The 17,483-nt window shown below is 35.6% G+C and overlaps 1 protein-coding gene and 1 long non-coding RNA gene across 2 annotated transcripts in view; both read left to right on the top strand.

The window, feature by feature from the left end:
• Positions 1-17,483, top strand: part of LOC135073053 (uncharacterized) — a 44,045-nt gene that overhangs the window by 14,204 nt on the left and 12,358 nt on the right. Inside the window, exon 6 of the mRNA XM_063967064.1 lies at positions 5,088-5,270. Within this exon, the coding sequence (XP_063823134.1) occupies positions 5,088-5,270 (183 nt within the window). The remainder of the gene's footprint in view (positions 1-5,087; positions 5,271-17,483) is intronic.
• Positions 5,901-8,866, top strand: LOC135073054 (uncharacterized). Its single transcript, XR_010257573.1, has 3 exons — positions 5,901-8,206; positions 8,270-8,548; positions 8,664-8,866. It is a non-coding gene; the product is annotated as an uncharacterized LOC135073054 (long non-coding RNA).

Raw genomic sequence — 17,483 nt, 5'->3', positions numbered from 1 at the left:
AAAAGTGCAGCTGAAGCGTGGGCCAGAAGCGGAAAAGAGAAAGCGGAGTTGTTTGCAGAACACCTTAGTCAAGTTTTCACTCCGAACGAGTCATCCTCTACAGAATTCGAAGCAGAAGTCGAAATGATGATCCAAAGTGATCAACAATTGACATTGCCACTGGCTTTGGTGACTCCTAGGGAACTCAAAAGAACAATATTTAAACTAGCCAACAAAAAAGCACCAGGCTTCGATCTTATAACGGGGGAAATTCTCAAACAACTACCCAGAAAACCAATAGTATTTCTAACAATGCTATTCAATGCAATCCTCAGAATACACCATTTCCCAAACATCTGGAAGATATCTACCATATGCATGATTGCGAAGCCAGGAAAACCTCCAACTGAACCCAGTTCATATAGACCGATAAGTCTACTTCCAATCTTATCTAAGTTGTTCGAGAAGATACTACTGTGGAGACTGAAGCCTATATTGGATGAGAATGGGATCATACCGGATCACCAGTTTGGGTTTCGGGAGAAACATGCTACTGTTGAGCAAGTGCACAGAGTGGTCCAAAAAATCAGGCAATCACTTGAGAAAAAAGAATACTGCTCTGCTGTATTCCTAGACATACAACAGGCATTCGACAAAGTCTGGCACAAGGGTCTACTATACAAACTAAAAACCCTACTACCGAACTCAATCTACATGATCCTAAAATCCTACCTGGAACAAAGAAGGTTTCAAGTAAAATATGAAGAAGAATTCTCCAAGCTGTGTGAAATCAGAGCCTCAGTACCGCAAGGATCAGTGCTGGGACCTGTCCTATACTCCATATATACGGCAGACCTGCCTGAGACACCTGATGTAGTGACGGCTACCTATGCAGACGACACCGCGTGCCTCTCAAGCGATACAGACCCGGAAAAGGCATCAACCAAATTGCAGACCCAGCTTAACAAAATAGACTTGTGGCTGAAAAAATGGAGAATCAGGCCCAGCGTAACTAAGTCCACACAAATAACCTTCACCCTTCGAAAAGGTGATTGTGCTCCTGTCACCTTGGAAGGCAAACCCTTGCCAACCAATAACACTGTGAAGTACCTGGGCTTGCACCTCGATAGAAGGCTAACCTGGGCAAATCATGTTAAAGCCAAGAGAACTGAAGCAAATATGCAACTCAGGAACCTGTCATGGCTGATAGGACGACAATCCCGACTCTCTATCAACAACAAACTGCTCGTCTACAAGTCTATTATCAAACCAATCTGGACCTACGGAATAGAACTCTGGGGATCTGCTAGCAACTCCAACCTGGAAATAATACAGAGATTCCAAAACATCGCATTGAGAACAGTCTCCAGCGCCCACTGGTTTGTGAGAAACGCAGAAATACACGAATACCTTGAGATGCCGACTGTAAAGGAGGAAGTGAGCAACTACAGCAAAAAGTACAGACAGAGACTCGACAGACATAGCAACGCGCTGGCCAAGAACCTGCTAATGGACGAAGATACAAAGCGCCTCAAGAGATGGCACATCCTCGAGCTCAGCGAGAGAAATTAGAGCTCTTACCAGTGATGGACTTTGCTATTCAATGGAATACCAGTCAAATAATCCGCTCCCAGAACACATCTAATTATGGCTATGGATGGCCGATCGTAGATAAAAAATGAAAAAAAAAAAAAAAAAAAAAAAAAATTTTTGGAAATTGAAATTAATAAGCTAATGTAAATAAAACAAAACTTGGTTCAAGTTTCCTCACTTGTATAAATAAAAAGATGTTATAATGTAAAAGCAATGAAAACTATCCAAACTATATTTATGAATGGATCAGAGTCACCAAGACCCCCATCGAGATTGACCCAATGTATGAAAAGCCTTTGTATTATAATATGTATGAAGACCTGGCATGACGACTAAGGCCTGATTACAAAAAGAAGCTTGACTCCCTGAGTCTAATACAGTCTTGACGACATGAGGCATATTATTGTTTTGCCTGTCTGAATAAGCAGTGGGAAACAAAATTTTTGAATTATTATTTGGATGAGTATGTACAGTTTCAGATTGACATGAATAATTTAGACTGTTGGATGCATGCAATGAATCAATATTATGTACAGGTTTTGATTGTTGAAATGAATTAATATGTATTAAAGAATTATGCGAATTCTCTTTGCATACGGAACATATAAAATTGTATCTACATTTTTGTGCATGCTTATTTAAACATATTTTACATAAATTATAATTATTTACATGTGAAAGCCTTTCTGAAAGCGTCATTGATAAAAAAGTAGGGCATTTGTACAATTTGTGATAACTATTTTTACATAATAAACAAGGAATCGTTGTAGATTTTACATTATTACACTTTGGATTCGATTGTATATTACAAGTGGAAATATGAAAAGACCTCGAAGCCCTTTCTGTACGGCTCGTGTCACAAGCCGAGCTAGCCTCCAGCGAGATAGCACGTCTCTCTAGGAAACTTACCAGCGACTCCATACTGGGCATGCTACGATAGTCCTGCTCTGCACTAAACAATCTTACAGTCAGTGAATCTAATTTCTTCATCATGATGCACACCAATATGGAGTCCCAGCTATCAACGGGTTCATCATACAATAATTAATTTATGTCTTATGCTACATAAATTTGGTGCCGAAACCCATACATCATTTACATTGGTTTTTTTGTGTGCTGCTGGAAAATTATCCCGAGGGCCAACGCCGGCATAGTTGCCGATTGCAGTAGATAATTATGGCTACCCAGGTTTGTGGTGACACCAACCAAAAAACCAAACTGTTACAAGGACAATGCAAGGCCGCTATAACACGATGTGTTACTTTTTTGGACAAAAAGTCAGACCCGAGTGTGTTCGAGTTGACGAACAGAAGGAAAGCAGTAGAAGAAGCATTCGCGCGCTACCACCAGCTGGCGGACGAGGCCATTCTACAAGGCCAGGAGGTGTTGGACGGTGAAGAGGAGTTCGAGGACAGCTATTACGATGTCCTCTCCCGGATCGACGCTCTTCTGGACCGCCGCAGCAGTGCTTCGCCGCTGGGGTTTGCGAGTGCCGTGGACGCTTCGACGCCGCTGTTCGAGACCACGAGGCTACCTCCGATAGAAATCCAATCGTTTGATGGTAACAACGTCTGTGCATACAAGCCATTCATCGAGCTTTTTATGGAATTAATAGGAAAAAACTGTAAGTTATCCAATGTTCAAAAATTATTTTATTTAAAGGGCTATTTAAAGGGCGAGGCTTTGAATCTTGTAAATAATCTGCCTCTCATAAACCAGTCGTACGATGATGCTATTGCTTTGTTAAATAGGAGATACGACACTAAGGGACTAATGATTAAAACGCATATTAGTGCTCTTTTAGATCTGCCTAGTATTACGCGTGGCACTGCCCAGGCCATTCGTTCCTTAGTGTCACAGATTTCGCAGCAAATGAGCGCGCTACGTAGCTATGATGAACCCGTTGATAGCTGGGACTCCATATTGGTGTGCATCATGATGAAGAAATTAGATTCACTGACTGTAAGATTGTTTAGTGCAGAGCAGGACTATCGTAGCATGCCCAGTATGGAGTCGCTGGTAAGTTTCCTAGAGAGACGTGCTATCTCGCTGGAGGCTAGCTCGGCTTGTGACACGAGCCGTACAGAAAGGGCTTCGAGGTCTTTTCATATTTCCACTTGTAATATACAATCGAATCCAAAGTGTAATAATGTAAAATCTACAACGATTCCTTGTTTATTATGTAAAAATAGTTATCACAAATTGTACAAATGCCCTACTTTTTTATCAATGACGCTTTCAGAAAGGCTTTCACATGTAAATAATTATAATTTATGTAAAATATGTTTAAATAAGCATGCACAAAAATGTAGATACAATTTTACATGTTCTTTATGCAAGGAGAATTCGCATAATTCTTTAATACATAATAGCTCATTTCTACAATTAAAACCTGTACATATTAATTCATTGCATGCATCTAACTCTGTAAATAATCATTCATGTGAATCTGAAACTGTACATACTTATGCAAATGGTAATTCAAAAGGTTTGTTTCCCACTGCTTATTCATACAGGCAAAATAATATGCCTCACAAGACTGTATTAGACTCAGGGAGTCAAACTTCATTTTGTAATCAGGCCTTGGTTGTCGTGCCAGGTCTTCATGCATACAATACAAAAACTTTTCATTCATTGGGTCAAAGACGGGGTCGAAGTGACTCTGATCTGCTCTACACTAATAAGTTGAACTCTAGACCAAAATGAGTCTCATCTTTATGTAAATTTAATTGTATTAACATTATTTAATATCTTTTTATTTTTATACAAAGGAGGAAGCTTGAACCAAGTTTTGTTTTATTTACATTAGCTTATTAATTTCAATTTTCAAAACCAAAAATAATTGTTATTTCCTTGATTATTCAGTTACTTTCGATATTACCTAATGCTAAGTGTGTGTTTTAATTGTTTACGTGTTAGATCGCATACTATTCAAAAATTTAATATTATACATAGATAGATATTTCTCAGAGATTGTTATGATCTAGGTTTCATGAATATCTTGATTTTTATTGTAATGTTACCTTTCTTATTTCATTTAAACAATTTATTGCAAGAAGGTATTCTCATCATTATAATGTTAATTTAATTGTAATGCGTGTCGCATTCCGCGCGCGGACTATGTTGAGAACCAACAAAAGAGTTTTTAATGTTTTTTTACTTTTTCTTCTAAAACAAAATGAATTTTACTTCTTCACTTTGACAGCTGAAAGAAAGTCGTTATATAATTTAATACATTATTCAGTAATTCAATAATTCATACATTTTATATTTAATTTATGTCTTATGCTACACCCGCAACATTAAATATGTCTTTACCAGTAAAATGTAATCGCCTCCGATAAGCTCATGGGGAAAACATCACGGATTGCTATATTTAACTGTTTAACTGTGTTGGTTGCCAAGAGTCCTAGCCACCATTATAAATAATCCAACAAGATTATTCTTGTACTCCTGTAGTTGTCCCTAACATCAGTCTTCGCTTCATTTTCTTTAACCAGTCCCTTTTCTTCCAGATTTGTATCATGCACACCAAAGATGAGCAAGTCTCTGTGGAAACTCAGTTGGAACGTGCTGCAACAACTGCACGGGTTCGTGTACTCAGCCCACGACAGGTCCGAAGCCGCCGCGAAGATATACTACAAGCTCACAATGGACTCCAAGAAAGAAGGCAGCGATGGCTACCAGCTGGACAGGAGGTTAGTAAATACTTTTCTATTTCTTAACTTTTAGTTGGAAATATCGACTGTATCGGAATTAGGTCTACGAAGTTTACTGATCCTAAGAACTGATTTGTTCCAAAGTGGAGACGAGGCAAGATGTGCGAAGATGAACAGCAAAACGATTACTTCAATCAAAGCGAATCGGTGCTCTACTCAACGGTTTACTTCTTTTTAGCTTGGGCTACTAAACTTTTGCTTCACAGACTTTATAAACTATAGATGTGACTCAATCAGACCTAATTTTATCTTGCAATCGGTTGATTAAAGTCCGCAGTACTTTTAACTAAGTTAGCGATACAACCAGATTATACGGATTATGGTCGTCAAGAAATACTTAGGTAAAAAGAAATTTTGACATTGTAGAGCACTTTTTTTAACCGATAGTGATCGATTGCATTGTATTAAAGCGACGGAATTATTCCGTATCGCGTGATCGAGGTCATATTGAATACGTCACGCTGCCGCATTGTTTTATAAATATTTTAAATCCGAGATATTTGCGATTGTTTACATTATTACTACATTTTTAGCACTTGTAAAATGTTTGTCGCCGAAAAATAGGAGCTATAGAATTGATTTTAAGAGCCATTTCACAAAAAAGTTCCGCGCGAATTTAGGTAAAAGCTGTCAACGCAACGTCAAAAGAGTAAAAAGAACGCTTAAATGGACAAAAAAATCTTGAGCCGTGACCGTATTAAGACTTGATTTAAGTTATTAATTTTAAGGTAGAATGAGGTATTCAAACTTGATTAATTAATTTAAATTTTTAATAGAGTTTATTAAGTCTTTTATATTTCGATTCATAATGAAACACGAATAGGTATAATATGTAAAATATATATTAAGTACAAAATAAAGACAGTCACATAGTGAAAAATAAATCTGCCCCCTTACAGCTCCATCATCGGACCCTGGATACGAATAATGAAACACGAATAGGTATAATATGTAAAATATATTAAGTACAAGATAAAGACAGTCACATAGTGAAAAAAAAAAATCTGCCCCCTTACAGCTCCATCATCGGACCCTGGATACGAAATATTCGTCAAGGCGAATCACACAAGCCCAAACTCCATATGGTTCTATTGTTTTGTTACGGAGGTGGCCATTGCATCTCCTCCAGATCCATTTATCAGACAGAGCTAAGAAATAAATAAATAAATATTATTATAAGTAAACAAATAACTAAAATAATTCATCTTACTTACTTTTTACTAGTCTTACTAATATTATAAATACGAAAGTTTGTGTGGATGTCTGGATGTTTGTTACACTTTCACGCAAAAACCACTGAACAGATTTTGATGAAACTTTACAGTACAGTACAGCAGTACTAGGCAGTCTGTGTTCAACTATCACTCGGGTCGGACGTTCCTATTGCAAGACCTTTGGTTCACTCAGTTCCGATACGACTCTAGTGCTGTGTGTAATTATTTTCGTTAATACACTGAGTTTATTAATTTCTACGAGTGGATTTCATTTTGCCTGAGACCTACGCCATGAACCCTGAACCAGAAGACCCTGTCGCCAGCGACAGCGACGCTCATCCATCCCTGGCGTCGACCAGAATAACAATGTATAGGCTATAATTTATGACGATCTGTGACAAACTAAATTTCAAGCGGGTGAAGCCGCGGGCAATACTACATATTTCATACTAGCTTTTTGCCCGCGACTTCTTCTGCGATGAAGTGGAAAATGGTTTCTACATTATAGATTTAAAATATTCTAAGAAAATTAATTTTGTTAAATGATTATATTTTTTGATATAAAATCTACACATCATTATGTTTAAATATTTGAATACTTACAAAATTATGAGATCTTTCTAAAACAAAATTAAAACACTACACCTGCCGCAGATTTCTTTGTAAACAATGTTTTTTTGTTTTTCCTTCAGGTGCTAAAATCACCAGGCTATTGTGTGCGCATACTCTGGAGTATTCCACATACAGCTGGTCGTCGGAGAAGCATAGATTTCCATTAAGTCTACTCCCGCTACCATATGGAACTCCGCTAAAACTCGTGAGGGCGCCAACACTTGCTTTTGTATCGAAAATTAGTATGAGCAGCTGCGCACGCGGTTGCCCGTTGCAGGCTCTATGCAACCACACTATTTTAAACCGTGGTCCCTAAGCATGAGATGGGAAACTGCACTCTCTTGAATTCTCTTGAATTTGATGGTGTTAGGGGAATCCTAGGAATGAATACAGACTTTCCAATGGAATCTCCTCATCAATATTGCGAAATTGCGAGTTGCAATGCAATGTTACGTTTTCACTTGTTATTTTATTGTAATCTGACCTTGATTTTTCAAACACGTGTCAAAATAAAAAAAAATAATTTAAATCAAAAGTACTAAGGAATATTTCATTGATATCAACTTAGAAACAAGCACAGATCACAGAAACTAAAGGGAAATGTGACAAGGGACAAATTGGAACATATTGCTTGTGAAAGCAATGATGACAGTAGCGACGTCATTATGTAAACAGTTTATATTGCTTGCATAGTACTAAAGATTATTCGAACGTTGAATACTGATACCGCAATGGATAATGAGCACATAATTTGATTTCTTTGTGTGTGTGAATTTCTAATACGACACTAACACCCGTATTCACAAACGATACTTACCTATGCAAAGCAGCAACGCTATGCGAAATGAGACATTTCTCAATGCGTTCCATATGACAAGCCTTTCAATTCATAAACAATACTTAAACGACCCTTGACTATGCAAAATCAGAGTGTTGAATAGAGTTCTGTGATTGGTTCGCTTATGTTACGCACTTCACTTCGCTAACTGACATGACATTCCTGTCATTCAAACGGTGCAACGGTTTTTATGTGTCGTTATTTTGTGGATTTGTGAATTAAATAAATATGGATAAAACTACAACTATCAGGTTAGTATGAATACTTCGATTAATAATAATAGTGAAAATCATGTTTCAATCATTATTTTTTAGATAAAAAAGCTGCCGTTTTCTTCTTCCGAAAGAGAGCTGCTGATTGTAGCATAATTAGAGAAAGGCCTATTATTGAAGACAAGCATATTATTATCCTCTCTAAAATATCGAGTTGACGAAGCAGGCCTGGGAAACTCTAACAGTGGCGTACAATTCTGAACCATATTTTATGTTTCACAAAGGCTCACACATCAACTGAAAAGCTGCTGGAATAATTTAAAGACCCAAAGAATGAAAGAACTTTCTCAGGAATTAATTAAACGTTCTCAACACCCACTAGTAAGTAATGTTTTTAAAATATATAGTAAACGTACGTAGTAGTGGTACGTAGATTTATGAGGAATAACTAAGCAGAATATACTCAAAGGAATTAAATTCATAATTTGCTTTTCAGGTATCAAGAAATTAAGATTAGTAGTAGCAAGAATGAAGATTAAGACAGAAACAAGAATCAAACGCACCACATTGAATAATATACAACAAGACCAGGCTTTGCACGAGTTGGGGCTACAAAGAGAAAAAATATTGATAGAAAGAGAAAATAATTTGTTAGAACATGAAAAAAAGATTTATGATTTACAAATACATAAAATTAAATTAGACATTAAAGATTGATGAAAATAAAACTTCATTAAAAATTTTATGTTTTATTTGCCACTAGCAACTGATACATTATGTAGGTGGCACTGGAAGGCCTCCTCGCAGTTAATTTCCTCAGGTCTTCTTTTATCAGTGGTAAAAGTATGAAAAGAACCCCATCATTGGAAAACCTAAGCTAAATTCGTCTGAACTGTAATAATCAAAGGGATTTTGGGAATCCCGTATCACTTTTCTGGTACTTTATTATTATTCTACTTTGCTCATTGATATAATTATCAAATTCTTCTTCACTACTGTAATCCATTGTAAGATAATATTAATCGAATACAACCATAAATAAAGCAAACAAACCTCAAAAACGAGAATAACCTAAAAATTTTGACGTAAATAGACACTATGCGTTGCGTAAAACAGCTCCCTGGCTATCTTAGCTTTGCGTTCATTCTAAGGGACGCATAGTGCTTGTCACCACTGAAGTATCGTCTATGAATAGGTTTTTGGGACCCTGTGCATCCACGCGCACTATGAGGCCTCAAAGTAATGTTTGTGAATACGGGTGTTAGTTTCGAACTCAGCGCATTACCACAGTAAATATATGAGCTAAAGCAGTACGGAAACTAAGCCCTTTCGTCGAGTTAAATACCTACACTTCAACTGAGTGTTAGGGTTGTCACTCTTAATCTTTATATATTTAATAAGGTTTTTACTTACTTATTTATTAAAACGTTTATTTAGGTTATTTAATTATCAAATACGTAATTTAATAAATTATTTGACTAAGTAGTTAAAAAAATATTAAATTAGGTACAATTCATCACTTAGTACAAAAGCGCGCTGAGCAAATTACTTTATCAAATAGAACACACAAATTGTTAAGAAGCGTAATTACGTAATTTAAAAATAACTATTACCATATCAGATGTAAGCATTTTATTTAAAAAGTAATATTTAATCATTTTTACCATTCAGAATTATTAGGAAGTTTAAAAAATGTAAGTTCTGGTCTTGAAGATGCCGAGTTAAAGTAGCCGTATACTACGCAATACATTCGTGGCATGTTTTTAACAATACAGCGGACAGTGGATGCAATAAAATTATTATTAAAAACGCAACGCGCGCGACCAGCGTCGGACTGGCCATACAGTCGGGGTGGCATATGCCAGCCGGGCCCCAGCCTATGAAACTATGCGTCGTACAAAAAAATTGTACAGTCATAATTTGTAGAAAATTGCTTTGCCTACAAATATGTTAATATAACTTTTTGCCTTAAATTAAAGATTAAAGAAGTTATAAGCAAAAAAAAAATCCTTTTTGCTTATGTATAACTTCTCTAATTTAATTTAGGACAAAAAGTTATGTAAACACAGGGCCGTCTTTAACCTACTAGGGGCCCTGGGCACTTACGGATCAAGGGGGCCCTTGTCATCTAGAAAAAGGTATTTTGAGACGGACAGACGGGGGCCCCCTCCGTCGCGGGGCCCTGAGCACGTGCCTAAAGTGCCCAGTGGGAAAGAGGGCTTTGACCATTTATGTTTCTTTCATGATGCCCTGGCCTTCATTGGTTGGATTTTTGGCAGTCAAGCAGTAGATACTCACATAGAATCCTGAACTATAGAACAAAGCTACAATACTGAACGGTGAAGATGTCAGACTGGCCGACTCGGGATCCAAGGAACACTGGTTTGAACCCCGCCGCCGCTGGACTATTGTGGGGAAACCACTCGTCACACAAACATAATTTAGCTAAGCGCAACGCTCTCCACGGCATTGATGTTGAGATCAGGTCAACCTGATCTTCTGGCTGTTCCGCAACCACAATTACTTGGCCGACAAGCTGCGCGAGCTCAACCCTTGCTGGGGCGACGACAAGCTTTACCAGGTCGCCAGGGACGTGAACATTGCTATGTAGGTACCAGCACATCGTGTATCACGAGCTGATGCCCGCTGTGATCGGTGAGTGGTTGTTGTTTATGGAATATGTTTCTTCCATCAGTAATAATCCCGTCCAGTAATAATAATTATGTTAGTGACCTTGAAAGAGTTACTTACTAGGGGCCCTGGGCACTTAAGGATCAAGGGGGGTCTTATCATCTGGAAAAAGGTCTTTTGAGCAGACGGGGGCCCCTTCCGTCGTGGGGCCCTGGGCACGTGCCCAAAGTGCCCAGTGGGAAAGAGGGGCCTGTGTAAACATATTTGTAGGCAAAACAATTTGCTACAAATTATGACATAGCGAATTTTTTGTAAGACGCTTAAAAAAGTGTTTTCACCCCTTTTTTCAAGATGGCGGTTGGGGGACAAGAGTGGCGACCCCAAAAACTTGAGGTTAAGCTTCTATTGACCACATTTACCCACACTGTCCCAAAAATAAAATTGTGTTATCTAATAAATGCAATACTCGGAAAATTGCCGGAAAATGATGGGAGTTTTATTTTGCTTTTTTTATGTATTACAGTGTTTAATTCTCACAATTTCATTCACGCAAGTGACTTGTGAGAGACGATTTTCAGCATTAAAGCGCATAAAACGAGACTTCGTTCTCTACTGGGGCAAGAACTGTTAGATTCGTTAATTATACAGTGTGAGTCACGATAAAGTGTACATATGAAATTAGGTGAAACTAGACCTATTTTTATCGACAAAAAAGAGGTCAAATTTTTTTTGAGATTTTTATTTAAATTTTTATATAATTTTTTTCTTAAAATTACTTATTGTAAAGAAAACGTAATAACTTTTAAACTAAGAGGTATATCCTGATAAAATAAAAACAGTAATAATGCTAAATAACAGACGATACTAAAAAAATACTAAGAAAATGCCAACAAATAATAAAAAATGATACTTTTTGAAAAAAATCTGCTTATAAAGTGAACGTGTTTTTAGGGTTCCGTAGCCAAATAGCAAAAAACGGAACCCTTATAGATTCGTCATGTCTGTCTGTCCGTCCGTCCGTCTGTCCGTCCGTATGTCACAGCCATTTTTTTCCGAAACTATAAGAGCTATACTGTTGAAACTTGGTAAGTAGATGTATTCTGTGAACCGCATTAAGATTTTGATGCAAAAATAAAAAAATAATAATAAGTATTGGGGGCTCCCCATACTTAGAACTGAAACTCAAAATGTTTTTTTTCGTCAAACACATACGTGTGGGGTATCTATGGATAGGTCTTCAAAAATGATATCGAGGTTTCTAAAATACTTTTTTTTTAAACCGAATAGTTTGCGTGACAGACGCTTCCAAAGTGGAAAAAAGTTGGTCCCCCCCCCCCCTCTATCTTCTAAAATATGAAAATGAAAAATCTAAAAAAAACATATGATGTACATTACTATAAAAACTACAAACGAAAATTGTTTTGAACGAGATCTAGTAAGTAGTTTTTTTTTAATACCTCGTAAATCGTAAACCGCTTATTACCGCGTAATCTTTCATACAAATAACTTAAATAAAAAAAAATAAAAATTCATAAATCAATGGTACGGAACCCTTTGTGCGTGAGCCCGACACGCACTTGGCCGGTTTTTGTTTTTTGGTTTTCTCCAAAAAATGCCCCTATAACAGGTGGTTTTTATTGCTTTGTATTATTCTCTATCGTATTACCTTTGTAAAACCAAAAATCGTATGTCTCTATCCCTATCACAACATTTTCTATGATAGTTTGAACAAAGGCCTACCACAACATTATTCTCCGCTACAGGTAGGGACAATTTTAATTTTAACTAAAATGCTTATTTCACTTCGAAATCTTTTGTTTTTATTTGAAATCTAACTTGTCTTTATCAAAATTACAAATCTAGAGCCATTTTCAGTTTCGTAGTTAACGAAGCGTTGAATGCGCGCCCGGGGAGGCTTAGTTCAAACGATCATAGCAAATGTTGTGATAGGGATAGAGACATGCGATTTTTGGTTTTACAAAGGTAATACGATAGAGAATAATACAAAGTAATAAAAACCACCTGTTATAGGGGCATTTTTTGGAGAAATTTATCAAATAACCAAAAAAACACGAATTAAAAAGCAGATTTTTTCAAAAAGTATCATTTTTTATTATTTGTTGGCATTTTCTGAGTATTTTATGTATTTTTTTAGTATCGTCTGTTATTTAGCATTATTACTGTTTTTACAGGATATACCTCTTAGTTTAAAAGTTATTACGTTTTCTTTACAATAAGTAATCGGAAGAAAAAAAATCTATAAAAAATTAAAAAAAATTCTCAAAAAATTTTTGACCTGTTTTTTGTCGATAAAAATAGACCTAGTGTCACCTAATTTCATATGTGCACTTTATCGTAACTCACACTGTATTAAATACAGAATCGGATCTAATCAAGGATTACGAAAACAGCAGCTTTTACGATCGAGTCATTAACTGCTTAGCTGAAAGTTCTCCTGTTTTAAAAAAAATGTTGATTGGCTAGCTTTATATTATTATTTGTTATTAGTAAATATCTACTTATTATTTTACTTTATTTTAGTATTGTAATAATTTTTTTACAGTTTGTTTATCTCAATTTGTGTATCTCAGTATTTTTCGATAGTATCCCATCACCATGGTCTAGTCTCGGGCCTCGGGATTGCGATCAGCCACCCGGGCCCTTCCGGCCCAGTCCGACCCTGCGCGCGACACCCGCGACGGATGGACTGCGAGGTTCGCTTAGAGCTCGTGTAAAGCGTGCGTCTGTGTGCGTGAGTCTGATTTCGAGCATTTGTATAAAGCTTCCGTACTGTTTTGATTTATCTACTGTGGCATTACTTAGCATCTCTCTATATTTCTATGGAACCAAGGTTATCTCCAAAATAACATTCCACACCTTTTTAACCTAGTCAGGTAATAATTTTAATAAAATACGAAGCACGTCATCTATCAATAGGATATATGTATATTTTAGAAGTTAATAAATTATGCATAAAATATAAACACTTTAGAAGTTTAGTTAAATCGTAGAATTTCTGAAAAACAAGTACTAAAATCGTACTGAAAAAAAAAGTATTAACATGTTATCTAATTTATTTATTAAACGTCGAATTTTATCAAAGATTTTGGACTAAAGTTTTTGAAAATATTTTACAGCCTACATAGAAAAAAAAATAGGATTCTAAATCGTGAAAGAAATTTTTTTCGGAGCCTATTGCCTCCAAACAAACAAACAATTAAATCTTTCCTCTTTTATTAGTATAGATTTAACAACAAAACAAAACGCTTCTTTTTCTTCTTCACGAAACAAAACTCAAAGCGGATAAATAAATAAACAAATCTTTGGACAATTTCACAGCGCCATCTAGTCCAAAAGTAGGCAACCAATATGCTTGTGTTAAGGGTGCTATCATAATGGATATACTTTTTTTATAATTTATTTATTAAATTAAATACATGGTACCTACATATTATACATAGTTACACCCAGATCCGTCAAAGAAATTAAAATTCATCATTTCAATTTCTGCTCGGCCGGCCGACTCGAAACAGCCTCTCGGCATAGTATCAAATGTATTTGGTCGCCGTACAAATCACCGCTTTACGACACGAACGCACGTAAACGTCACGGCGGGAAAAATGACACAGGTCCTGCCTTGACGGGCGCTCGCGCCATACTAATCGATGTCGGCTTGCGCATTGTAATTTATACTGATATTCACATCAATATTTTGACAAAGTGGTTACTAATATTTAAACAATAACTGTAGAAATTAATTCTACAATGAATATTCTTTATTTTGGGATACTTTTATTGCAGTTTATGCTGTGTTTTTAAACCAAAAACCACGATCAAAATGTGACGTTAATCTTCAAATTTGCCAAATTATTTTTAGATTTTACTCAATAATGGTAATGAAATTCAAGAATCTATTTCATTAATGGACTACAAGAATATATGTCCGATGATTACTATATATTTTTAAGATTATTATATGAGCATAAATAATAGATACAGGACTTTGAAAATGAGTCTGCGGCAATTTTTTCGTAAAATGGTTGTGGGAGATGGGGCACTGTGAATTAAGCAAAAGAGTTTTAGTAAATCCGTTTCATTAATGGTCAACAACAAGGATTGACCTATCTTTCGCAGTTATTAAATAATCTCTGGGTGTTGCTTAAGATAGTAATTCATGCTTCCAAAATCTTAGAAATTCGCACGAAAATGTAAAATGGCTCTTAAATAGTTCTTGATTGAGAAAAACGTTCAATTATTTTGTCTTCTTAATTTATTGATTTTTTCTTTTCCTATCGCTTGGAAACCTATTTTCCATTATTGTGCCATATATTACTTCGGATCGTAAGCAGGATCTAGTATATCTTATTGTAAGGAAAGATACGGTTATATTTTATTATCTTCAATCATAATCCTGACCGATTAAAATGCGTATAATAAATCTTATCTCGACTTGTGCCAATCAGAATATTAATTTATCAAAATTTATTTCATATTGCATTTAAAACCAAGCGATATAACTCAAGATAGCGATTGTATTCATCGCATCTGGATGATAGAATGAATAGATTTTATTTTTACTTTCCAGTTAGTATTTTTAATTATATTTTTTTTATTTATTGATAACCTGAATAACTCCGTTTTATAAAAAATATATATATTTTTTGTTTATGGCCAGTTATGATACAAAAAATATTTAGCAGAGCATTTAATTGCGCTTTATTCTGCTCTTTAATCCGCTCTGTATCAGTCGGGTCATCTATCTATCCAGTAAGCGTTTTGTAATCGATAAATCGTTGGATTCATTTAACTTTGTTACAATAAAAATCACGTCGCGATCGGAAAACCTGTCTTGGAGAAAGGGGCTGTGCGGCTGCTTTCTCGACGAATAGCAATTATGTAAACATCGATCTGCAGTTCGATCTTAACGATAGGCGTAGTCTATTTAAATACACTTTTTTATACTTGCTCGTGCTTTTGTAATTTTTATTACAGTCGCATACCAATAGTCTTGCAGAAGGTAGCTCGCTTTTGCAATGTGAAAGTAGATTAAGTCCAAAATGCAATAATTTTAACTAGATGACCGTCAATATAGTTTACTCAGATATACAGTGTGTCCGGGCTTGTAGTGATCAAACTTTAAGGGCGTAATCTATGGACAATTTTATCGATGAAAATACTTCGAATTTGGGGCTTGACCCATTTCTCGCAAAATTACGAGGATTTAAGTTTTTAATTTTAAGTTTTCACCTCTTCCTTCAAAAACAAGTGAAAGCGTGGGTAGCTTAACACTAATAAGCAAAAATTTTATATCATGCGATAGCCAATAAAATTATCTTTTAGCAGAAGTAGAAAACAGATATAAGTTTCATACATTTTAAGGGAGTAAGAATGGATTTAATTAGAAAAAAACATGACTTTTTTCACTTCTTTTTCAGTTATTTTCCAACACAAGAAAAACCAGGTCGTTAAGGTATGTTTTATTTGCATTGTATTATTAGTATTTGAGCTATTCTACAAAACGAATGTAAATTTATTAGTCTACGTCTATTAGTTTCGACGTAATTGTTGAACAAAGATACCCCTTCCCAGCGGTTTCCATAGCGCACGCGACATGCGAAAATGCACTGCCTGAAAGAATCACACAACCTATTCCGATTACTATGGAAACCGCTGGGAAGGGGTATCTTTTTTCAACAATTACGTCGAAACTAATAGGCGTAGACTAATAAATTTACATTCGTTTTGTAGAATAGCTCAAATACTAATAACACAATGCAAATAAAACATACCTTAACGACCTGGTTTTTCTTGTGTTGGAAAATAACTGAAAAAGAAAAAAGTCATGTTTTTTTCTAATTAAATCCATTCTTACTCCCTTAAAATGTATGAAACTTGTATCTGTTTTCTACTTCTGCTAATAGATAATTTTATTGGCTATCGCATGATATAAAATTTTTGCTTATTAGTGTTAAGCTACCCACGCTATCACTTGTTTTTGAAGGAAGAGGTGAAAACTTAAAATTCAAAACTTAAATCCTTGTAATTTTGAGAGAAATGGGTCAAGCCCTAAATTTAAAGTATTTTCATCGATAAAATTGTCCATAGATTACGCCCTTAAAGTTTGATCACTACATGCCCGGACACACTGTATAAATATTGATAACAAATTAAAGGACGCACATAAATATTTATATTATATGTTCGATGTGACCTATATGAACTTCGTTTGTGGTTGGATTAGCTAATTGATGTGACCTATAATACTAAAAGTTGAAAATTAACATAAATTAAATAAGTAACAGAAATGTAATTAAGTCTAGTTCCAGGCACACGGCTCCTAACTAAGTAGTCGTTGGGTAAACTATTTTATCGTATTTACCGAGCAAGGACTATTAGCCTTGATACGACTTCCTGTGTTTTCTTTAGGCGCGTGATAATTACACAATAGAAACGGTTACTTATCGAAGTTTATTTATGTACCTAATTAGTACCTTCCAACTTATACTCCAGTTATAATTTAGAGGTACTATCTATAATGGAGCAACATTTTTAACAAATTTTCTTAATAGCATTCCTACAATAGTTTCTTAAATGCTATTAATTTAATGATTTTGTCGATTTGTCTTTATCATACAAAACGTGAAGCACTATCGCAATCAGTTGACAACAGAGGGTGACATTCAAA

The sequence above is a fragment of the Ostrinia nubilalis genome, chromosome 7 (assembly GCF_963855985.1).
Source record: "Ostrinia nubilalis chromosome 7, ilOstNubi1.1, whole genome shotgun sequence".
NCBI classification, from domain to species: Eukaryota; Metazoa; Arthropoda; class Insecta; order Lepidoptera; family Crambidae; genus Ostrinia; species Ostrinia nubilalis.
Note: the sequence above shows the minus strand (reverse complement) of the source record. Positions and strands in the feature narration are given on the sequence as shown.